The sequence below is a fragment of the Ochlerotatus camptorhynchus genome, unplaced genomic scaffold (genome assembly GCF_037179485.1).
Source record: "Ochlerotatus camptorhynchus isolate MF236.1 unplaced genomic scaffold, CSIRO-AGI_Acam_v1.1 ptg000577l, whole genome shotgun sequence".
Classification (NCBI taxonomy): Eukaryota; Metazoa; Arthropoda; class Insecta; order Diptera; family Culicidae; genus Ochlerotatus; species Ochlerotatus camptorhynchus.
In genome coordinates this window covers 90,285-114,539 of record NW_027041058.1, presented here as the reverse complement: position 1 = coordinate 114,539, position 24,255 = coordinate 90,285, and the positions used below count along the sequence as shown (strand labels likewise).

The following is a 24,255-nucleotide window of genomic DNA, read 5'->3' as shown; positions in this document are numbered from 1 at the left end:
CTATGTATTTGTGTACATTATATAATCGCGCTCTATTTCTTTTCCATTTCGTCGATTATTGTTAAATCCTTTCTTTTTTGCTTTGCTTTGTTGCCTTCCGATCTGTTTTCGAGTTTCCATTTGCACTGCTAACACCTTACCATAATACACATGGTTTTATTAAATAGAAGAACTTGTTTTTTTTTCTTATTCGTGTGTGAATATGTTTTACTTTAATTAGTATTAGATTGTTTTTTGATTACTTTTTTTTCCAATTGATTTTTTTTTTGTGTACGACGAAAAAGAAATTACCACACAATTGCAGGACAAAAACATAACAGACATACTTTGGAAATTTCAGTGATAGGATTTTTATGCTTTGCGTAATCAGTTTCCGTTGCAAATCGAAATAGTAACACGTAATATAGATATATATGTGTATTTATTTGTAATGAGGAAAACGTTACTTTCTGGTTTTTCTAATACCTGTCGATTATGATACTGCTCCTCACGTCCTTGCGTGAGTGTTTATGTATGTGTATGTGTGTGTGACCGTGCACCACCGTTTGATTCCGTGAGGGTGAGAGAGTGATCGTGTTTTTGTATTGGTGTATCGTAGGCGATATTTGAACTATATATCTATATATATATAGTTTTTTTTTTACTATTTATAATTGGGCTGTGTTGCTTCGAAGTTTTTGTTTGCTCTGCTGCAAAGTTTGTATTTTGAATTTTTAAAGTTTATGGTATTGGTTTTTGATTTCTGTCGCCCCGCTGATTCTCTAACTGTTCGCACACAAAGTCCCGAAACACAACTAGTTTTATGGTTATGTGTTTCTTTTTTTTCTTCTGAGCACGCTGGTATCGCCGCTGACGCTCGCAGCTTCACAAAATCCAGCAGCGTTTGGTTATTGTTTGTTTGTTTGCTTTTGTGGTATTTCTTTCTTCTCACTAAAGGTAAAGATATACTTCAAACAATGGCGATAACACTTACTTCATACCTGCAAGTAGAGTTTATGTAATTTGTATGTATTCAAAAGTTACAAACATTCAAATATGAAGGATGACAGGTTTAAAATAAATGAACCAAGGAACTTAGGTAAAATGGAAAATTAATATTTACTCTATAATCAGTTCAGAACTAATGTGGTTTAAATCATGGATGCATTGAAACAAACATTTTTGAAGGAGTATCATTGAATTTACCATTATTTTAGTTTCGCATCATAAGATGATATTATCCGGGTTGAACTTTTAATGGCCTTTTTCGATAGTTGATATTGGGGAAGAATTTTCAATTTATTATTTGGAAATAATGTAACCATTCAATCTAGTTTGGAAAGACATTGACACTAGAAATACCTTATTGGGAGTGAAGCGAGGGGAAATCCACGGATCAAATTGTTTGCTGCAGCCAAATGAGGCAGTATTTATTTTCAAAGTGTTTTTATGTTACTTCATACGCGAAGTTTGAGATTTTCAGAGTTGGTTGGAAATGCTATCTAGAATGAACCTTTAGTGTGATAATTTATTAGCTAGAGAATGATCTTTAGAAGAGGGTAGGTGGATAGTTGCGTTAGAGTACGGCAGTATGAAAATTGAATAGAAGTTGAAAATGAGCAAAGGCGGGCGCACACTTTTTGCCTGTAGATTTGAAGACATACTTCAAATCTCTGCGTACGTTGTACGGGTTAGGCAAAAGGTGTGCGTTTGACTTTGTACTGTCGCTTTAATGGCCCTTCGCTAATTTTCAACTACTATTCAATTTTCATACTGCCGTACTCTAACGGAACTATCCACCTACCCTTTTCTAAGATCATTCTCTGGATAATAAATTATCACACTAAAGCTTCATTTTAGATAGCATTTCCAACCAACCCCAGTATTTATTTATTTAAAAAAAAAATATTGACAATATGCCAAACGACTGTTAAATAGGCATCCTCCGAGAACAACTCCAGGTGAATGCTGAGAAACGTTATAAGTAGAATTTATAATCAAATCAGCAAATCATTTACATTCATTTCGTGCATTCATTTACATTAATTTGCCTCTAACTTTTTCCATCAACAGAATGCCGTAAAATGATGTATGAAGCTTTTGTAGATTTTGATATTAGCTATAATAAATAAATGTAAATGTTTTGCCAATATAATGAAAAGTCCAGGAACACTGACAAGCATTCCAAGGGAATTCCGAACCACATTATCCGATTCAAACCACGAAGAATCAAAACATTTGTCTATATGGACCATAGCATGCTATAATTACAATTGGCATTAAAATTCATTTTTTTTTTTAATTTTACCATGTGAAAAATCAAAATTTTGGTAGGTTTTTTTTTACCCGGTACTGCCCTAATAAACGTGTACTGTTCTTCGGTGATATGGTAGCCGTTTGCACTGTCCTTCTTTTCAGCGCGAAGAGAGTGAAAATTTACTAACCGAGAGATCCCAACTCTCACGGTTTCACGCTCCGTTCCTATTTTCTCATCAGTGCTGCCCGTAGAAACTCGAATGAGAACGAATCTCTCATCAGGGTGCTCTATTTCCGAGAATTTATCATCCTCTCTCAAGCTCTTAACTTCCGAGCAGAATAGATGTGTGTATCGATTTCGTCTGCGGAAGCCATTTGCCGGCTATTTACTGATGAACTTTCAATGTAAAGGGTGATACGGTCAAAATTTGGTCAATATCAACTTGACGTATTTCTTTCAATTTTGCATTTAAAAAACCTGAACATCCCTCATTTTGAAGATGTGTGTGTGTAGAATGTTGCTCCTATTTTGATTTTGGAATACACTCTTCAGTTGTCAAAATGCCGTCCAAGCAAGAAGAGCAGCGTATCAAAATTTTGCTCGCGCATCGCGAAAATCCGAGCTACTCGCACGCAAAGTTGGCAAAATCGCTAAAAGTTGCCAAATCAACCGTTACAAATGTAATTAAAGTGTTTGGGGAACGTTTGTCGACAGCCAGGAAGTCTGGATCGGGGGGAAATCGAAAACCGGAAGCCGCTGAGACGACAAAGAGAGTTGCCGGTAGTTTCAAGCGAAACCCTAACCTCTCTCTCCGAGATGCCGCAAATAAGCTGGGTGTATCGTCTACAACCGTGCAAAGAGCCAAAAAACGAGCCGGACTATCGACTTACAAGAAGGTAGTGACTCCAAATCGCGATGATAAACAAAATACGACGGCCAAAGCGCGATCCCGGAGGCTGTACACGACGATGCTGACGAAGTTTGACTGCGTGGTAATGGACGACGAAACCTACGTCAAAGCCGACTACAAGCAGCTTCCGGGACAGGAGTTTTATACGGCAAAAGGAAGGGGAAAGGTAGCAGATGTTTTCAAGCACATGAAACTGTCAAAGTTCGCAAAGAAATATCTGGTTTGGCAAGCCATGTGGCTTGAAAAGCAGCATTTTCACAGCTTCCGGGACTGTCAACCAAGAAATTTACGTGAAAGAGTGTTTGAATAAACGTCTGCTGCCTTTCCTGAAGAAACACGGTTGTTCCGTACTGTTTTGGCCGGATTTGGCATCTTGCCATTACGGTAAAAAGGCCATGGAGTGGTACGCCGCCAACAACGTGCAGGTGGTTCCCAAGGACAAGAACCCTCCCAACACGCCAGAGCTCCGCCCAATTGAGAAATACTGGGCTATTGTCAAGCGGAACCTAAAGAAGACTAAAAAACTGCTAAGGGCGAGCAGCAGTTCAAGGCAAACTGGCTTTCTGCGGCGAAGAAGGTGGACAAGGTGGCTGTACAAAATCTGATGGCAGGGGTCAAGCGTAAGGCCCGGCAATTCGGATTTGGAAAAGCGGAAGCCTAACTGAATATTTTTCCTGAATTTTATACTAATTGAACTTGAAAAAGAAATTTAATTTGATTTTTTAAATAAACGATTTCACCGATTTACACGCGTTTTCCCTTGACCAAATTTTGACCGTATCACCCTTTAAGTGAGTTTCGTGAGTTACGAAAACACATTTTTTTGTATAGACTATGCGAATGTGCCGAAGAAGTTATCTTCGAGGTGGTCCACCAGTTCGTCAAAGCCGCGGGTCTTGAAATTACGCAAAAAGTTGTCTCTTCAATCAGTCCGAAGACGTCACGCAAACCTGCCGATACTGTGGCGAGTAAAGAGCCTGAATTTATAAAGATACGACATCTTATCCATTTGACAGGTCTTCTGCTCGATTGGAATAACTTTTCCTTTGACTTTGACAGATAGTCGATTGTTCCAATGTTGACAAGTCGTCTCTTGATAAATTTAGACTCTTTAAGTGGACCCTACACAATTGCTTTCATTGACAATAATCGTATTGTCAATACATTCTATATTGACGTCAATACATCGAGATTGACAATATTTCTGTATTCACATCATCAATATTATTGTCAATAATTCCCCTTCGCGTCAATATATTGATGCATGTGGGGTGTGCTTTAGTGGCGAGTACATACACAGTGGCATCTCGTGTGCGCAGAATAAAAAACTTGCGACGCACAGCTCTTCGTAAGCTGACTTCACAAAAAACCCGAACTCGCCACTTTCAAACCCTCAACGACCGAATCCGCTACGACCAAACCCTCAGCGTCCAATCGAGCCGACGCCCCAAACTCTACCCGTCACACCGAAACCGGGAGCTTAAAAGCAGTTACAGACACAGAATTCAACATCAATAAATCTCGACTACTTTTTCGAAGGGACGTATCAGCTTTTGTAAACAATGCATTTGATCGTCGATTTGGCGTAACTGGTAGCTCGTCCACGCATGCTAGCACTACCATCAGATAGGGGAAATTTTTGCGTGGTCGAGCTACCAGTTCCGCCAAAACGACAATTACATGCATTGTTTACAAAAGCTGATACGTCCCTTTGAAAAAGTAATCGAGAAATGCAGCCTCCCTAGACAGGTAATATCACAGGTGGGCAGGAGCTCACGGTCTCCCAGTGTTGGTGAGTTCTTTGCCGTTAAAAGGGGCGGAAGGACCAAGGCGGCAGGAGGAATGACTTCGTCGGTACAGCGGATGAGGGGGACATGCCAGCTCCCACGATAGGTGAAGTTAAGGATGCTATCCGATAGCTTAAGAACAACAAAGCAGCTGGGAAAGATGGTATCGGAGCGGCCCGGATAAGTTGGCCACTTGTCTGCACCGACTGATAGTCAGGATCTGGGATACAGAACAGCTACTGGAGGGGTGGAAAGAGGGAGTAATATGCCCAGTATATAAAAAAGGCGACAAACTAGAATGTGAGAACTATCGAGCGATCACCATTCTTAACGCGGCCTACAAAGTGCTTTCCCAGATCATCTTTCGCCGTGTATCGCCGCTAGCAAGCAGATTTGTGGGAAGTTATCAAGCCGGTTTTGTGGACGGGCGATCGACAACGCACCAAATCTTTACGTTGCAGCAGATCCTCCAAAAGTGTCGTGAATATCAAGTCCCTACGATTGACCGTGAAGAGCTATGGAAGATCATGGACGAGAACGGTTTTCCCGGAAAGCTGACACCAGACTGATCAGGGCTACGATGGATGGTGTACAGTACTGCGGGGCACGATCTGCAATAAGTCCAGCCAGTTCATCTGCTTCGCTGACGACGTGGACATTGTAGGAAGAACGTTTCAGGCCGTGGCGGAGTAGTACACCAGGCTGAAATGTGAAGCAGAGAACGTTGGATTAAAGGTGAATACGTCGAAGACAAAGTATCTGTTAGCTGGAGGAACCGACCGGGATAGGGCTCGCATAGGCAGTAGCGTGACAATCGACGGAGATGAGTTCGAGGTGGTGGATGAATTTGTGTACCTCGGATCATTGGTGCCGTCGGATAACAACTGCAGCAGAGAAATGCGTCGGCGTATTATTGCCGGAAGTCGTGCTTACTACGGACTCCACAAGACCCTGAGGTCGGGTAAACTTCACCTCCGTAATAAATGTACCATGTACAAGACGCTGATAAGACTGGTAGTTCTCTACTGGCATGAGACGTGGACGATGCTCGAGGAGGACCTGCAAGCATTTGGTGTTTTCGAACGACGAGTGCTTAGGACCATCTTTGGCGGGGTATGTGAGAACGGTGTATGGAGGCGAAGGAGGAACCACGAGCTGGCGCAACTCTATGACGAACCCTGAATCCAGAAAGTTGCGAAAGCTGGACGGGTACGATGGGCGGGACACGTTTTAAGGTTTCCGGACAACAATCCCGCAAAAATGGTGTTTGCCTCGAATCCGGCCGCTACAAGACGAAGAGGAGCACAGCGAGCAAGGTGGTTGGACCAAGTGGAGCAGGATCTTGGAAGTGTGGGACGGTCAAGAAATTGGAGACAATCAGCCACGGACCGAGTGGATTGGCGTAACATTGTGATGCAGGTGCAATCCTGAGGGATGTCGGACCAGGATAAACAAAAACATGACGATAGATTACACTATTGACTATATGTAAAGCTAATAAAATCATCCAGAAAATGGAAAGCCGTGAAATAGGATTAATTTTTAGGTCATCCCAATTCGGAAGCAATTTTCTCGATATGGAGATTTTGGAAATCCGCTCTTTTCAAATGTTAGTCTAGATTTCTTTAAGAGGTTAAAAATTGGCGTTGACGGTGACTCCGTAGCTCTTTACTCCTATGGTAAAATCCATAAGTAAACGTCAGACTGTGTGTGAAACATGGCGAACTTCGTACTATCCTTTCACTCCATCGAAAATTCCCATAAGAAACTGTCAATCCTTGCTCGAAGAGGCGAAATTTTGACGGTGCCGTCAACGCCAATAGCCAACGTCGACCAAGTGAGGAGAGGTACCGCTATCGCTTTAAAAGACCAAATACCATTCTCACATGTCGAAAGATGGTCGCCTGGTCGCTGTGCTTGTTCACAATACCACATTTTGTTGTGTTTATGCCCCGTCAGGAACAGTATGCCGCGCCCAAAGAGAGCGGTTCTTTAAAACCACCATCGCCTATTACCTTCGTCATCGCACCGAGCACGTAATTCTCGCAGGCGACTTTAATTGTGGCGTGGCTAAAATTAAGCCCTGGAGACCCTGGTCACACACGAGGGCGCGGGTTCTGGTCGCTTTGTCCCCATCTCCTCACCAACAAAAATATGGCAGAGTTGCAGACACGTCGCCAAAGACGCAACTACCGGAGCTGGATGGACTGGTGACTGGCGTGTGGTAAGCCACAAAAAATATTTCGTTGGAAGTCGACGATGTTACAGTTACGTCGTGCGCAGCAATCCCTTAATGACCAGCTGCTACTACCAAAATCCGGCAACGTTAACAACAATAAACCGCCTCAAGGGAGAGATGTTCGCTCTGCCAGAGACGCTTCACGAGCATTTCGTAGCAGCAGAAGAGAAAGGACAATAATTGCACGACTGGATGGAGATCGAGGGGAAGTCATGGACGACTCGCAAACCATTCAGAAGCACGTTCATCGGTGTTTCCCGGAGTTGTATTCGGATCCAGCTGGAGAAACAGTTCAAACCGAGGAATTTCAGTGCGACAAGGTCATCCCAGGAAACGAGGCATGCATGGACGCGATCACAAGATGATCGGTATATAATCGGTAGATATATCGGCCACTATAAAATCAAGCGCTTCTAAAAAGTCATCGGGGTCAGACGGAATTCCGAAGGAATTTTATTTCCGAGCATTTGACGTCATCCATCGTGAACTAAATTTTCTTCTGAACGAGCGTCTAATTTTCCATCGGAATTTGTTGACGGTGTTATCGTCTTAGTGAAGAATAAAGGAGCTGATGACACTGCAGGATCGGGCAGGCCTATCATTCTTCTCAATTTCGCCTACAAACTGCTATCTCACATACTAAAAGCGCGCCTAGAAAATATAATGAGACCCCACCACATTCTCAGCAACGCTCAAAAATGCTCGAATGCACACAACAATATCTTCCAAGCCACACTAGACACTGAAGGATAGACGCGCTCATTTGAAGGTACGTAAACAGGTCGGCAACTAGTCTCCTTCGATATGGATCACGCCTTGAATCGAGTAAGACACTCATTTCCCTTTGAGAACATGTGCTCTCTCGGCATCAACGGTCGACTTGTGGATTTGCTCATTTATTTGTATTGCATTTATTTGTATTGCATCTACCCCATTGGTAGACTTCCTCGAGGAATTTTATCGTTTCGGAAGAGTATCCGGAGCTGTGCTCAACCTGAAAAAGACGACGTCCATTGATGTCGGCTTCGTCAACGGTAACCCGATACAAGTGGATTGGATGAGGGCTGCAAACCATTTCAAAATATTGGGTGTGATTTTTGCCAATTCTATACGGCTCATGATCACTCTCAACTGAGATGTACTGGTAGGCAGGGTAGCTCAACAGGTGTGGCTGTATTCGATGCGCACGCTAACCCTTCATCAAAAGGTGTTTCTTCTCAACACCTTCATCACGGCCAAGGTATGGTATCTGTCATCCGTATTGCGTCAATGCAACAATTGTCTTCCCTGCCTAAAAACAATCCGGCCAACATATCCTCGTTTGCCTTTCCAAATCCAACAAAGTCCTTCCTCCGATCAAATCCATCATTTTTACCTCGAACAAACTGACCAACCGCGAGTGGAATTGCGCCAACCTACAGTGAACTGGAGGCGCGTATGGCTCAACATTGGAAGCAGCAAATTTTCATCAACCCAACGTAGCAGCTGGTATTTGCTCGTCAACAAGGAAGTTGAGCACATTTGGACAGCGAGCAGTGCTTACACTGCAATACAGCAACGGAAACACTGAAGCATAAACTGAGCGAGTGACGGCGGCCTCTCTCTTTCGAGGACCTAATACATCCAGTTTTGGAGAGAATAGGCAGAAGACAAATATCTGAAATCCTTTAACATTTTATTAATTATGTCACCTTTATCATAGATTAGGATAACGCAGTAGACGTAGGCGAACTGGATTTTCATTTGAAATGTAATTAGTTTTACACAAAATCAACTAAATGAACTAAATTTTAAACCGTAAAAATAACAAAAATTAAAAAATTAAATTGTTTGTTGTTATGTAAGAAGCTGGGTGGACTAGTAGCGACCGGATTTGCTTATTGAACAGAATATCATGCGTTACGTCGCCAAAACTTGAAGCTAAGCTATGAAACAAAGAAACTCTGAAAAAACTTCTGAAGAAATTTTCAGAAGAATTCCAAGGCGATTTCTCGACCACTCTCACTCACTCAGGTCCCCATTTTTCCACCTCGGTATTTCTAGTGTTCACGATCAATTCCAAACTTTCAATCGGACTGCTTCGAAGCTAGATATGCATACGATCCAAACGAACTTAGTTACCTGGCGTGTAGACCGGTTGGTTGCCGCTGTTGAGGCCTGTGCTCTCGGTTGCCGCCGATCCCGTGAATGGGTTGGTCGGATTCGAAGACGGCGGTGGCATTGCGAACACTGGCATTCCGGCGCCTTGCCCCTGGCCAGCCATTGGCTGTGACGTCACCGGACCACCGCCATTGTCATCCACATCGATAATGTCCTCCTGGAAAAACGGAACTTCAGTTAGTCGATTGAACATGAACTATGCAAAATAAACTAACATATGGGGGATACTTGAAGTACTCGCAGATGGTGTAAGACATATTTGAATAACGACTTTTGTCTTGATTTTGTACAGTTGTGACGTTATCAGTTCCATTACACCACGAGCGAATAAATCAAACCCAAAGCATCAACACGTAGCACATTTATGGAATTAAAATTATAAGCACAGACAAACAGACATAGCACTTTGAATATCATTCATTGTAAACCATCGTTCTTGACGATAAGAACCCTTCCTGGACACTGTACTAAACGGGTATCAACCTCCTGTAATCAAATTAATTATTCGTTCAACACGTTCAACAACGACAGCAACAACAACAAGTGCCATGTCCGATTGTCTGTGTCCAAAGCACCAATCCAAAAACGAGTTATTAGCTTCCCACCAGCACCTTCAGTACGTGTACGTCAAGTAGCCTTTTTACCGAGCGCACGCGTGAGCTAGTATGCATCACCACTTTGGTTCTGTTAAGCAACATCTAGCCATCAACTACATCAAAACAAAACGAAAAATACCTCCCTTTTCAAACACAAAGTTCCACATTTTCATCATTTTCGATGTAGAAATAAAACTAAACCATCTACTTGTTACCATCAAACAACTTTATTACTTTGCCATCTGGAGCTGTCAAGTCGTAAAAGAAAACTAAAACAACAGAATGAAACGTCTGATATACAGAAACTAAGCAAAATTACAAATAGGTTTCCTGCATCTTCAACTACACCGGCTTTATCTTAAACGTTGGAAAATCAGTTCGCAGTTTTGGCATCCATTTTTGTGTCTTTCCATCTACTACTACACGGCTTTGGTTTAACAAAAATTGACTTGCTCTTCTTCATCTTCCTCATCTCACGCGTCACAATCCCTTTTCTAATACTGGTCAAATCAAAACGTTTCCAACTAAGGAAAAAGATACAAAAATAAGAGAATAAATATACCATGAGTTATAGGCGTTGCGATTCGATGGTAATGGAAAATTAAAGGTATATATGAGTGCTCGCTAGTGCTGTAGAATGAAGTATGTTAATGAACCAATGGATTAATGCCGGTGACATCTGGTGTCAGATTTTTTTCGTTTGCTCTTGTATGCAAAATTGTATACAACCTACAACCAAAATCGGCCACTAGATGTCACTATGATATGATCGTATTTAAAACATTATTTAGACCCGTTCGTTTACTCCATTACACTTATACATGATTTATATGGAAAAAAGTATGGTGCATGTGGACAGGAGAAAAAAAACTCAGAATTGTTTGTCAACCTGGAAAAGGTGGGTGTGTGCTGTGGGTGGTGGTGGTGGATGGTGGAAATAATAAGACATGAATTAAAAACCAATAATACATACTCTTCGCGTGGGCTGATCGGTAACTGTTCCTCCTTCACCGGCGTTGGCAGCGTCTCTCTAAACAATTCGAGTATACGTATATGTGAAAGAAAAAAAAAAAGATGCAGAAAAAAAAACAAGTGATAGAGAAATAGGAGCTAACTGGAAACTGCAAATGCACGGCGGTTCTCATTTCTTTATTTTCTACGGAAATTGTTGCGCGCTTGAGCGGTGTCGGGATGTCAGTGATGCAGAACCTTGGGAGGTCAGTGAAAGGATCAACTGCAATACGTGCTTGTGAGAAACTTATAAGTTACGCTTTTTAACCTTATGATTTATTGTTTGTATGGTAGATTTGGTTTAATGCGATGATCGAATGAGGGTACAGTAAAACATGTTCACGAGCTCTTTAATATAATGTTTTGATTAGTATTGAGCAAGGCATCAACAATATCTCCAAATGACTAAATGACAAGCGATCAACGAACTGAACGATAACCAATGAGGTCCATACAGGTGTGGCAGAAGAGGGTATTTGTTGGTATTAGTTGCAAAAAAGATGTAAACAATCGGTGATGTGTTTGAATTTTGCTTCCGTTTTTAACAAATTGTGAAGTTTCTTGCGAACATTGTGTTTTTGCGTATTGGAATGTTTGAATCTGAGAGTGGAACAGTTAGATCCGATCGGAACGGGGATTGTGAGCAAACATCTGGAGGTTCATCGACAATGCTGCAATGACGGTGCGTTTATTCCGATGCACTTCTTCCCGGGACCAGAGCAAGGGGAAACTGATTTTGTTATTATCAGGATTAGAGCTTCCATTCCGGGATGTCCTGGGATGAAAATCCCGGGATTGTTACATTTCCCGGGATTCCCGAATCCCTGGAAATTAATTTGAAAATCCCGGGATCGCGTGTTCCCCGGGATTTTTTAATTTGAGACCCTTTTACCATTTTAAATCTTTCTTGGAATATCTGTAGCAGAATTTGAATCCAGAACATTCACATCTTATGGAATATATATCTTCTCCCTTCGTTTGCCATACATTCTGATTTTTCGAAAAAATTGCACACAGACATCACTTTTTATATATGATCGTTGTACAAGAAGCACTCGTGAAAAATATCAGTATTATCGATATATTCATTCTTGAATTTATGTGTGCATTTTGTTCGTATATTGCGACAAAATACAGGCAGCTTATAAAACGTATCAACTAGATTACAACTAAAACAATAAAAGTTAATATTTTCAACAGGCCAACATCCTGTCTCGTGTCAGTAAGTGAGATAACCACACTCTGAATGTTTCAGCTCTTTTGAAATTTTCATATACAAAATGCTCATATACATTCAAAAGCGAATATCTCAATAAAACTAACTGGATTAGTGATGCAATCTTCAGCAAGGTTGTTACTCATTGTTTGAACTACAAGTTTTGAAAATCTGAATCAAATTGAGAATAAGCAAACTTTTTTTATGGTCGATAGAGTGTAGGAGAGGCATTTTTCCATGTATTTTAACCAAATTCCCCATACAAACTTCAAACTAAAAGCGCCAGCTAATCTTAAAACCAAATGTACTGATACTTTCCGATAATGGTTTTCTCACCCAAAGGCACAAATCTAGAGGTTGGCCCGTGGAAAATTAGAACTTTTATTTTTGTGGGCCAGTCTAATGCATTACCTTTACCCTTTAGTTAGTAATCTATGTAATCCTAAAGCACGGCAATTTTTGTTTTACAAATACATTCATGAGAGAAATTATCCACCATAATCATCATGATCTGCACGGACTAAATTGTGAAATTTGGCTGACAAACATAACATCACGTCCCATTAGGGAACTTCTTAGATGCCAAGAGACACTTATTTGATTTCAGATAACTTCATAGAAGTTCGTGGAACTTCGTAAAAGTTCAGGGACCATCATTGATTTTCAGGATACTTCGTAGAATGATAAACAACTTCGTGGACGATGATTACGGAACATCGCATGAATTATTTGAAATTCGTTCAAGTTCAGCAAGCTGGGCAAACAGTTAGTTGTACCTATCGAAAAATTAAAAAAAATGTAAGCTATGAAAAAATCTTTGAAGTACTGGGAACTTCGAAGAAGTTGACGAAAAATCCCAGGATTTCGTAGAATATTCTACATATTCAGGGAACTTTATAAAGGCTTTGAGTACATGGAACTGAGTTTAAGTTCAAGAAACTTCTTGAAAGTACACGAATCTTCGTATAACTGATATTCACGGATTTGTGATGATATCTCAGGATAGTATTCAAGACTTTCCAACTTAATCAAGTAATGTTCTGAAGATATGCAAGTGTTCAAAAATTCAAAAGACGTCTTTTAGACATCCTTCCCAGACGGAAGTTTGATTAGAGAGTATTTAAAGGACATACAGCTGGTCGGAGATTTAAAGGCCTCTGGATATTTTTCAAGACTCCAGGTCGATCAATTATTATTCTTAAGATTTTCAACTGTTCGTAAAATTCAAATAACGTTTCTAGATAGTCTCTCAAGATTACTGGTTGGTCAGATATTAGTAAATTCAGATTGATCAGAAAATCTGAAGATCTTAAACTGGTCAAACATTCAATTGGCTCTCTCATGATGGCAGATCGGTAAGGCAGTACTTAAAAGATCTCCAGCTGATCGAAGATTTTAATAAAGTCCTCTGGATATTTTTCAAGGCTTCAGGTTGATCAAGTATTATTGTGAAGATATTCTCCCAAAACTGAACGTTGATCAGGAAGTATTCAAAAGATCTCCAGCTAATCGAATATTTCCGTAAAGTCCTGTGATTATTCAATTGGATCAAGTTTTATTCTGCAATATCCGATTTTGGCTACATTATTCATATTCAACATATTCAGGAAGAAGCTTACAATATGAAATCAAAACTTAATTTATTTAACAAAAATCATCATATGCCAGCTTACAATTTAAAAAAAAAAATCCATGGCAAGTCTGCTTCAGCTTCCGCATGTCTTGAAACAACTTCACGTACCATGAAATGTCTTCAAAATACATTCACAGGATTTTAAATGTCTTTAAAATGAAGATATGTCGTTAAATCTGGTGTCCCTAGTATTGAAAAAACCTTCTTTTTTAATTATTCTTCTAAAGAGATGAATTTATATTTCAGAACATCGTTAAAAGAAATTAGAAACATACGAATATTAAAACAATTTACTATCTTTATTGACTTCCCGGGATCCCGGGATATCAAATAAATATTTCCCGAATCCCGGGATGGTGGAAACCACCGGGAAATGGAAGCTCTAATCAGGATCAAGGAGATGGAGCTCCATTTGCGAGAACAATTGATCTTAAGAATCACGAAGAGGCGGGCTAGCTACAGATCATTCGGGTGAGATCCTTCCTATTGTATTTATACAAACTTTACCAAATTATTTTCCAGTGTATAAATTGAGGAGCTCGGCTAGCTTGGTGGCTGCAGCTTTTGCTTACTGAGTAGAAGATCGTGGGTTTACTCCCAAGCTCCTCCAAAATCAAACAATTCCTAAGGTCGCATCGCCTGCTTAAGCGAATCATGACCCAACTCCGTAGCATATATAGGGGCGTCGGTGAGTCGCTGGCCTCTCGTGAGGTAGATGGTATACCAACAATATCCATGCTTTCCCCGTAACGGACAAGATGGGACTGGCCGGCAATGGCTATTGTCATGCTTTTCCTGTTCTGAATTCTGAATGGAAGGCTATTCAGTCCCAAATAGTTTTCCTTAAGAAATTAGAATAAGGACATTAAAGTAGATACATGACAGTTACCAGTATGCAATCTACGAATCACTCCGTTGCAAACGTAACGCAACGATTTTTTTTAGCTTTTAGAACGATTCTGAGACTTCAACTTATTCGAATTTCTGGGTTTAAAAAAACTAATAGGGTTACGGGATGTGTAGGAAGACATTCCGCGCAACTACCATAAACCGGACTAGTTCATGTTGATCTTCGTCAAGCTTCGTCTACAAGTTGGACTTCTACATCAACACATGTCAGGCAGCCTTCAGGTTCAATTGGCTAAACTTGGTGAGTTCGTTCCATTTTATAAATTTTTATGTTTTCAAACCAGTTGGGAGATCACTTTTTTGTGGTGCGTTACTGATATAAGATCTACCACCGAAGCCTAGTCGTGACAACTTCAAACTAGGGAATCAGGATTTTCCAGTAATCAAAGGATTACATTTTAGTCCTTGTTACTTTTAATGATTTGATAATAGTGACAAGACTCCGGTAGTGACCACCGCCGTTATGCATTTCTATAATGTATATTTCAATTCAAAAATATTGTTTATGTCCATAGATTTCACATAATCCTTTTCCCTTTGTCCTTCTCCTTTTCCTTTCCCTCTTTTCTTATCAGAAAGAGAGTAATGGCGCCATAGTCATAAGTCATAAAAGGCTAGGACAAGAGTTAGCGCTCATGCCCCAACCGTCAGAAGAAAATGGAGCATCACTTAACCTTTCTAGCTTTGATGCTTCCAACGACCGACCAATCATATAATTACCAAAATCGGAACGTACGGTACGAGATGTCCACGTTTCATCCATTTATTGGATTCTAAAGCATCGTGCTTCGATTTAAACAGGTCCGGTGTTTTCCGCATCATCTTGCCCATTAAATTCTGCACAGTAGGCCTGGCCGTTTTGATATGTGTGACGCATCTTTGATGTGAAACATATATCAAATACACAAGAAAAATGGTGTAGGTATATATATCATTTTCCAGGATGCTTTCAAGAACTGGCTGAGTTGGTGTTAGATTAGATTGGAAAAAGATGTAAACAATCGGTGATGACAAAAAACTCCTAAAAAATTGCCATGAAAAACTACAAGGGACAGCCCTAAGGGGTTGTACGCAATGGTGACGTAGGACTACGTGGTTTTATATAATAAATCTTATTTGTTAACTGCAGCAGGAGCTTGTGTTTTGTGTAGGAATAGGAATTTGAGCGGGGTTCTCTCTGTTTATACTCTTTAGTATGACGCGCTTGACATAGATTGCTCACAGCGACTCACGAAGAGCTACTGATTCAGATCAATAGCGAAGCGGCTGCTTCCTCCTGCTATGGAAGCTCGGTGCTTGCAGGCAACCTTTCGTTGTGTACTGGAGAACTCCACCACTCACCACGTGGTGATTGAATAAACACCCATTGGTGAGACCGGATGGAATTCAACATTGAAATCTGTGTTAGGGAAATCGCTTTTCGCAGGCAATCGGCGATAATTTTAATTATCATAGCAACAGATGCACATTCGTGCAATTTTCAACAGTGGCATTTTGAAAAATAATAAAGTGTTAAACTTAACAGATGCGTAGAAATATTTCTGATCGATTGATGATAAAATTATTGAAGTATGTCCAGGGGCAGCTGACTTATTAACGTTCAAAATCTTTCATAATTTTGTTACATGTTCCATTTTTGGTTTTCACAAATGTACCCCCATATAGAAATCACAGACGTAGTCCTACGTCAAAAAGTGGAGTTTGACGTCACTGAAAGTATATTTCACCAAACACTATGACATGCTTTGCACTACACGAATACCATTTTACGATCGTTTCCTCACCGAAAAACCGGCATGAATGATCATACAAATTTCAAAGAAATTTCTGATCAAAGCACGACAAAAACCGAATTGTTCGCGGAAATTTTTTATCCTAAAGGGTGATACGGTCAAAATTTGGTCAATATCAACTTAACGTATTTCTTTCAATTTTGCATTTAAAAAACCTGAACACCCCTCATTTTGAAGGTGTGTGTGTGTAGAATGTTGCTCCTATTTTGATTTTGGAATTCACTCTTCAGTTGTCAAAATGCCGTCCAAGCAAGAAGAGCAGCGTATCAAAATTTTGCTCGCGCATCGCGAAAATCCGAGCTACTCGCACGCAAAGTTGGCAAAATCGCTAAAAGTTGCCAAATCAACCGTTACAAATGTAATTAAAGTGTTTGGGGAACGTTTGTCGACAGCCAGGAAGTCTGGATCGGGGGGAAATCGAAAACCGGAAGCCGCTGAGACGACAAAGAGAGTTGCCGGTAGTTTCAAGCGAAACCCTAACCTCTCTCTCCGAGATGCCGCAAATAAGCTGGGTGTATCGTCTACAACCGTGCAAAGAGCCAAAAAACGAGCCGGACTATCGACTTACAAGAAGGTAGTGACTCCAAATCGCGATGATAAACAAAATACGACGGCCAAAGCGCGATCCCGGAGGCTGTACACGACGATGCTGACTGCGTGGTAATGGACGACGAAACCTACGTCAAAGCCGACTACAAGCAGCTTCCGGGACAGGAGTTTCATACGGCAAAAGGAAGGGGAAAGGTAGCAGATGTTTTCAAGCACATGAAACTGTCAAAGTTCGCAAAGAAATATCTGGTTTGGCAAGCCATCTGTACCTGTGGCTTGAAAAGCAGCATTTTCATAGCTTCCGGGACTGTCAACCAAGAAATTTACGTGAAAGAGTGTTTGAATAAACGTCTGCTGCCTTTCCTGAAGAAACACGGTTGTTCCGTACTGTTTTGGCCGGATTTGGCATCTTGCCATTACGGTAAAAAGGCCATGGAGTGGTACGCCGCCAACAACGTGCAGGTGGTTCCCAAGGACAAGAACCCTCCCAACACGCCAGAGCTCCGCCCAATTGAGAAATACTGGGCTATTGTCAAGCGGAACCTAAAGAAGACCAAAAAAAACTGCTAAGGGCGAGCAGCAGTTCAAGGCAAACTGGCTTTCTGCGGCGAAGAAGGTGGACAAGGTGGCTGTACAAAATCTGATGTCAGGGGTCAAGCGTAAGGTCCGGCAATTCGGATTTGGAAAAGCGGAAGCCTAACTGAATATTTTTCCTGAATTTTATACTAATTGAACTTGAAAAATAAATTTAATTTGATTTTTTAAATAAACGATTTCACCGATTTACACGCGTTTTCCCTTGACCAAATTTTGACCGTATCACCCTTTAGCCACGAACACGCGTACAAAATTTATTAGTTGGTTCGTGTAAAATCTGTTTAGGAAAAATTATTTTGATGTAGATAAAACATGTCTATGGTTCTGACAGATGGGATCGCTGCACATTTGAATCGGCCGTTATAGATTCTCGATCAAGAGTTAAGTTTAGGTTTCATGTCGGTTTGTCGGTGGTTTCCTCACCTGTAAACACATTATTGAACGATAATGCTTTGTTAGAAATGGAAAGCAATAATGATTCTTCCACTTTTATCACGACAAACTGCCTTTGAAATATAGAAGGAAACGACCAAATTGTTGGCAAGCTGCTTCGCGAAGCAAAGCCGAAGATGATATACGTGTGTTAGTGGGAATTTGTTTGTTATGTCTTTTCTCTCTTTCGATCAAGCTATGTACTCAACCATATATATTGCAACAAAGCGGCAAGCAATATGTCATTATTATTTTACTCTGATGAGTGGGATCTACTCAGATTCTGGGTAAATGGTTCTGAAATCGATTTCTACTAAGTTCAAAATGGCGAACTTTGAAGATGTAAACAGGCGATTTTTGCGCTGTGAGTTTAAAATGAGTTTTTAGAGGTGAAGCAGTCAAAATGGAGCAGCTTTGTAATAGCGAAGACTATAAATCAAGAAGACTGGCAACTCTGCCCACGAGGTAGGTATTAATTCACACATACACGCAGAGAATTTTTGATGGTTTAAAACAAAAAATAATATTGTAGTGGTCAACTATCTCTTTATTATTGTTTCAATGGGGTATTTTTGTTCTAACATCTTTATTTTTTTTTAAATAACAATAGTATTTTTTGTTCTCTTGCTCAAATTTCCAAAGCATCAAAATTGTTGATTTAACAAAACGCATGGTTTATTTCAAGGGCAACATAAAATTAATTCAGATACCATGATTGTTGATTGAATTATATATATAGAAAAGATGTCGGTTGAAGAAATCGAGTTGATAAATTTATTGAATAGTTATGGAATGTCCGAACGAGTTATTGAAGCGTTTCTCGGTAGGTAGTATCCTTTTTCATTCAGTTACGATATCCTAACATTATTATTGCAGTTAATTGTTACACCATAAAAACATTGAAAATCATACAGAGGAAGGAAATTGAGGAACTCCTTCCTTCGCCGTTTCTTGCTGATCGAACCAGATTCATTCATGAATTGGACTCTTGGAGGGAGGCACAGGTAAATTATTATCAAATCATTCTTGTTTATTGCAACTAACTAGTTATTCCCTTTCATTACAGGGGCTTGCAAAAGTCAGCGAACAACCCGTTACTTGCAATTCATTTGTGACCCGAGACAACAACGCGCGGCCCTCTGAAGAGACTCAAGTGACTCGAGAAGCCTGTACTCCCACCTTCTTATTGAACGCGTCATCGAAAGGGCAAGCCATCCTAAGGAAGTACAGCAAAACCGCGTTCCTCTCCAGAGCTGACAAAAAAACTGTCACCCACATCGTTGTTGACGAGTTCAAAACCCGTTTCTCTAAGCTGTCATCGTCGAAACTTCTGGATAGAGCTTGTGAGCTGAAGCAATTATGGCATAATATACGCATCAAAACAATTTCTCACTTATTTAAAAAAAATAAAATACAAAATACCAGAAATTATGAAAACAACCATATTTATTTATTGAGCTAAATAATTTTTTATTTAAACCAAGAAAAAAAAAACATTTTGGGTCCAAAAATTAACTCTGTTCCTTTTAAACACCAGATATTGTTGTTTCTCAAAAAATCATTTTTGCTTTTAAAAAAAAATATTGTTACGTGATCGTATCATCCCACTTTTGAATTCAACAATAAATATTGTTGAAACGAAAGCATGATTATTGTTGAACCAAAGATATTGCTTTATAAGCCGGGAGATAATACAACTTTTTTGTTGAAACTATACTGAATATTGCTATGTTCATAAATATTTTCTCTGCGTGTAGGTATAAATTAATAACTGTCAATTATTGGTTTCTTTGCTTTATGCTGACAACGAGTAAAACTCCAGCTGAAATTGAACTGATGCGTTAATAAATTTGTATTGAAAATTAAAACTATGGCAATGATGCCATTCACAATGATGGTGGGACCTTCCTCGATCATTAATTTGATATCCCAGAATTATCTTCCACTTTTCCTAAGCCCTATAGTGATGTATTTATGGGCATTCGTAAAGTGCATTAGTAAAATGCATGCCCGTTTCGCTCGGCTTTGGCACCTGGCCACAGTGAGGGGGGTTTAAGTTGTGACACTCGGCAACTTGGCACAGTACTCGCTGACCAGTTGAATGTCACTGGCCAATCCGACACTGTTGTTATCATTTTCTGGAAGGGGTCAGTCAATTCCAAGAATTGTTAAACCATACAGTGGATTACATAGGCGTAGCCAGAGGGGGGCAGCTGCCCTCCCACCTAAACTCAGCAACACAAAGGCTTTCGGTGAAATGGCATGTGGTGAAATGGCATGTGGTGAAATGGCATTCGGCCAAATTTCCATAGTTATTTTGTTTTCGCCCCTCCCTAGCTCGAAACCTGACTACGCCCTTCGAGGATTACTATCCGGTGGTTTCATGTTCTGGTACCGGATCTGTCTGCTTTTTGAATCCTTGAATTTTCAGCGAATCCTTTAAATTTGTCGAACCTCTTAACGGAATCCTTTTATGAAGAGCTTTGAGTGGGTTGGTTTATTTCCTTTAAATTCCGTTATAATTGCTTATCTTTTGACAGATACGCGTATTTCGTCTACTACTTGCAGACTTCATCAGTGCCACGCTACTTCGTCGTATCATGGCGCCTATTTCCGTTCTATGTGCTAAAACTATAATAGCAAAGCGTTTTCACTCATGTTTTTGCAAAAACATATTTGCTTACAAGATTATTTACGATTGACACTGAAACATTTGCGATAACCCGTAAAATGAGCGATTTTAGGGGTGTATGACGAAGAATAGCTGAGATACGACGGACTAGCGCGGAGCCCTATCTAATGTCTGAAATTTAGAGATCTATAAGCCCCTAAATCTTGAAATTTCTGTTTTTGAAACTGCGATTTTTTTTAACTTTATTATTGAGATCTTTAACCAACGGGCTAGTTTATCTCAAGGTGAAATTGCGAAGTATGATATGAATGAGGACTCTTTAAACAAACCTTTGCTTCGAACAATTTTACGAATTTCCAGTTTGTTTAAATTTTCCGCAAATTGTCAACGATTAAGGATCTTATTTAGCGGAATTTTGATTAAAACATGATTTCAAAATCATATGATTAAAAGATTTTATAAACAACGCTGGTTTAATAACTCTTATTATTAAAAAGACTGACTGCTGAAGTTCATAGAAACTCCCTAAAGTTCGTAGAACTTCCCTGAAGCGTTAAGGTCTTTCCTGAAGGGTTCATTGAAGTTTGTATTGCCTGAATTTCATGGGACTTCCCCGAAGTTCTAAGGACTTTTTTTAAGATCTTAAGACTTCCCTGAAGTTCGAAGTTTTTTGAAATTCATAGGAATTTCTTAAATATCGTAGAAGTACCACGAAGTTCGTAGAAATTCTCAGAAGTTCGTAAGACTTCCTTCAAGTTCGAAGAGCTTTCTCGAAGATCTGAGGACTTCCCTGAAGTTTGAAGGACTTAACTGAATATATGAGGACCCTAAATTTAGAAGAGCTTCCCTGAAGTTCATAAGTCTTTAAATATCGAAGGGTTTTCCACAAGTTTGTGGGTCTTTCCTTAATTTCTTGGAAATTCCCTGAAGTTTGGAGAGCTCCCATGAATTTCGTAGGACTACCTGTAGTTCAATCGACGTCTCGGAAGTTCTAGGAACTTTTTTGAGCTTGGAGAACTATGTTAAGTTCAGAGGACATCGCAAGAGTATTGAAGACTTCTCTGAAGTTCGGAAAAATCCATAAGTGTCATAGGATTATCCTTAAGTAAGCAATGCCTAAATGTCATAGAAGTTACATTAAATATGTAGCAAATTCTGTAAAATTCGTAGTTATTCCCCAAAGATCTGAAATTTGTAGAACTTCACTGAAGGTTCGGAGAGATTTCCTGACCGTCGTCGGTCATCACAGTTGTTCACATGATTTTCCTGAAACTGGTAAGTCATAAACTGACGCGATTGGTCAAGGCGACGATGGATCGAGTGATGTGCGTTGGTCGAGTATCGGGGACACTCTCGAGTCCCTTTGAATCGCGAAGGGGGTTACGGCAAGGTGATGAACTGTCGTGTCTGCTATTTAACATCGCGTTAGAAGGTGTGATCAGAAGAGCAGGGATAGACACGAGTGTCTACAAGACGCTGATTAGACAGGTGGTCCTCTACGGCCACAATACCTGTACTATGCTCGTGGAGGACCAACGCGCCCTTGGTGTTTTCGAACGGAAGGTGTTGCGTACTGTCTACGATGGAGTGAAGATGGATGATGGAACGTGGAGGAGACGAATGAACCACAAATTGCACCAGCTGCTGGGAGAACCATCCATCGTCCTAATTGCAGAAATTGGGCGACTATGGTGGGCTGGGCACGTCGTAAGAATGCCGGACGACGACCCAGTGAAAACGGTTCTCGAAAGTGAGCCAACTGGAACAAGAAGACGAGGTGCGCAGCGAGCAAGGTGAATCGTCCAAGTAGAAGGCGACCTGCGGGCCCATCGTAGACTACGACGCTGGTGACGTGTGGCCATGGATCGAGTAGAGTGGAGACGACTTCTTCGGACAGCAGAGGACAACAAGTCCATAGTCTGAGGTAAGGTAAGTAAGACATACTAATTTGGCTCAGTTCCTATTGTTTGACTGTTACAGTTACAGCTACAGTAGCTCAGTAAAATTAATGAGGATGATTTGTTAAGTCTGGGAACACTTTCCAAGAGATGTTATGTGAACCTAGAGTGCATGTTTAGTATATATTTGTTGAGATTTACGGGGAACATCCAGGAGAAATACTTGAAAGAGTTCCAAGTTCCCAGAACTATTCTTAAGTTGCTGAACTTTTTTAAATCCATCTACATTTTAAGGCGATGGAAGCAGATTATATATAACATAAAATGATGAAATTGCTTTACCCTGTGCTGTGGTCGAGATTTGGAGTCGAAACATTTGATTTTATTGGACTCAGTATGTCCATAAATTTCCTGTAGTTTTCCCTTACAACTCTTCTTCTGAAGTAGTGTCGTGATGTTTTTATATTAAGTTCCTTGTAACTTTGCTGAAGCCTCCTATAGCACCCTATAATGTTTTGACACTTTCGGAGGTTTCCTTAATTGCTCAAAAATTCCCTAAACGTTTCTGAACATCCTTAAAATCACCGAATTACCTTAAAACTATTCGAAACTTTTATTTCAAGTCTTTATTAGGCATTTGTTGGCCGAAGGCTAGTTCATCTCCGAATATTCTGAACTTACCTGAAGTATCCTGCAGTAGTTCCTTGACATTCAAACTTGTTTCAAGTTCCACGAAATTATTATAAATTCCGCTACCTACATAGGTGGTTAAACCTAGAGTAAACTGAATGTCCAGGTCATTATCGGAAGTTTACTAAAAATTCTATGAAGATCACAAAAACTTTTCTGAAGTTTCCTGAAATTTTTGAATTTCTCTAAAACTTTTTCTGAACCTGTAATAGCTAACCCTACGTTTTAGCAGCTCTAGAGATGTCCAAGTAGTAACTTCAAAGACCTAGGATAAAGCTCATATAAATTCCAGGAATTTCAATCAATTAAATTGAATTAAGGTTTGGTGAACTCATTTCATATTGTCCCGAACTTGTCCGAAAGGTCCTATACCTTACCGTAGGTACTGTTAAACCCTCTTAATAGATACCGCATAAGAACACGTTTTGTTGTACTCGAAGAAAGACACAAAAATAAATAATACCGACAAACTGAAGAAATATTACTTTCATTCATCTGATAATTTAGCTTTCCCTAACTAGTCCAATTTCTTATCTCATAACGTACGTAGAAATAAGAGCAAAACAGAACCAAATACAGCAATGACCCGATTTTGTCAGCCCGTCCGAGCATCAGACTTTTAACTTTCAATAATTTCACATAACCGGATTTCCAAATTGTTATCATTCATCTTCAAGATGGATGTTTAAGGTACACCTTTGTACAATAAAGCCACTGAAAAAGCACATTGGGTTATTACTGTAAATCATATACATAATAAAAAACATAATATCTAGCAATACTCATCAAGCAGCACAACAGATTATATTGAGGGGAATCATCGAACGGATAGAACTGGAAATCCTAATCAAAACGATTATCAGTAACCTTCCAATGATTTCGGTTCACAACTATGTGCATTGATCAAACTCGAAATCCAATCGAGCGCGTTACAAATCAAGCAGCAGGTTCGGTGGCATTTTTGTAG

General features: G+C 40.0%; 3 protein-coding genes across 4 annotated transcripts in view; 2 read left to right on the top strand and 1 right to left on the bottom strand.

Moving 5' to 3' along the window:
- The window catches only part of LOC135713698 (protein FAM91A1), a 179,798-nt gene that overhangs the window by 99,329 nt on the left and 56,214 nt on the right, over nucleotides 1–24,255 (top strand). The gene's annotated exons all lie outside the window — the stretch shown is intronic.
- Csp (Cysteine string protein) overlaps nucleotides 349–24,255 on the bottom strand; it is a 44,547-nt gene continuing 20,640 nt past the window's right edge. Inside the window, exons 5-8 of one of the 2 annotated variants that reach the window (XM_065236971.1) lie at nucleotides 10,902–10,958; nucleotides 9,294–9,489; nucleotides 645–980; nucleotides 349–610 (exon numbers count right to left, since the gene is read on the bottom strand). In XM_065236971.1, coding sequence (XP_065093043.1) covers nucleotides 970–980; nucleotides 9,294–9,489; nucleotides 10,902–10,958 — 264 coding nt within the window. In that variant the 3' untranslated portion in view covers nucleotides 349–610; nucleotides 645–969. The remainder of the gene's footprint in view (nucleotides 611–644; nucleotides 981–9,293; nucleotides 9,490–10,901; nucleotides 10,959–24,255) is intronic. The other variant, XM_065236972.1, reaches the window with a different exon arrangement.
- LOC135713766 (uncharacterized) lies at nucleotides 14,902–24,191 on the top strand. The gene is made up of 5 exons (XM_065236998.1): nucleotides 14,902–14,938; nucleotides 18,808–18,891; nucleotides 18,945–19,072; nucleotides 19,135–19,430; nucleotides 24,065–24,191. The coding sequence occupies exons 1-5, from the start codon at nucleotides 14,902–14,904 to the stop codon at nucleotides 24,189–24,191; spliced, it is 672 nt and encodes a 223-aa protein (XP_065093070.1).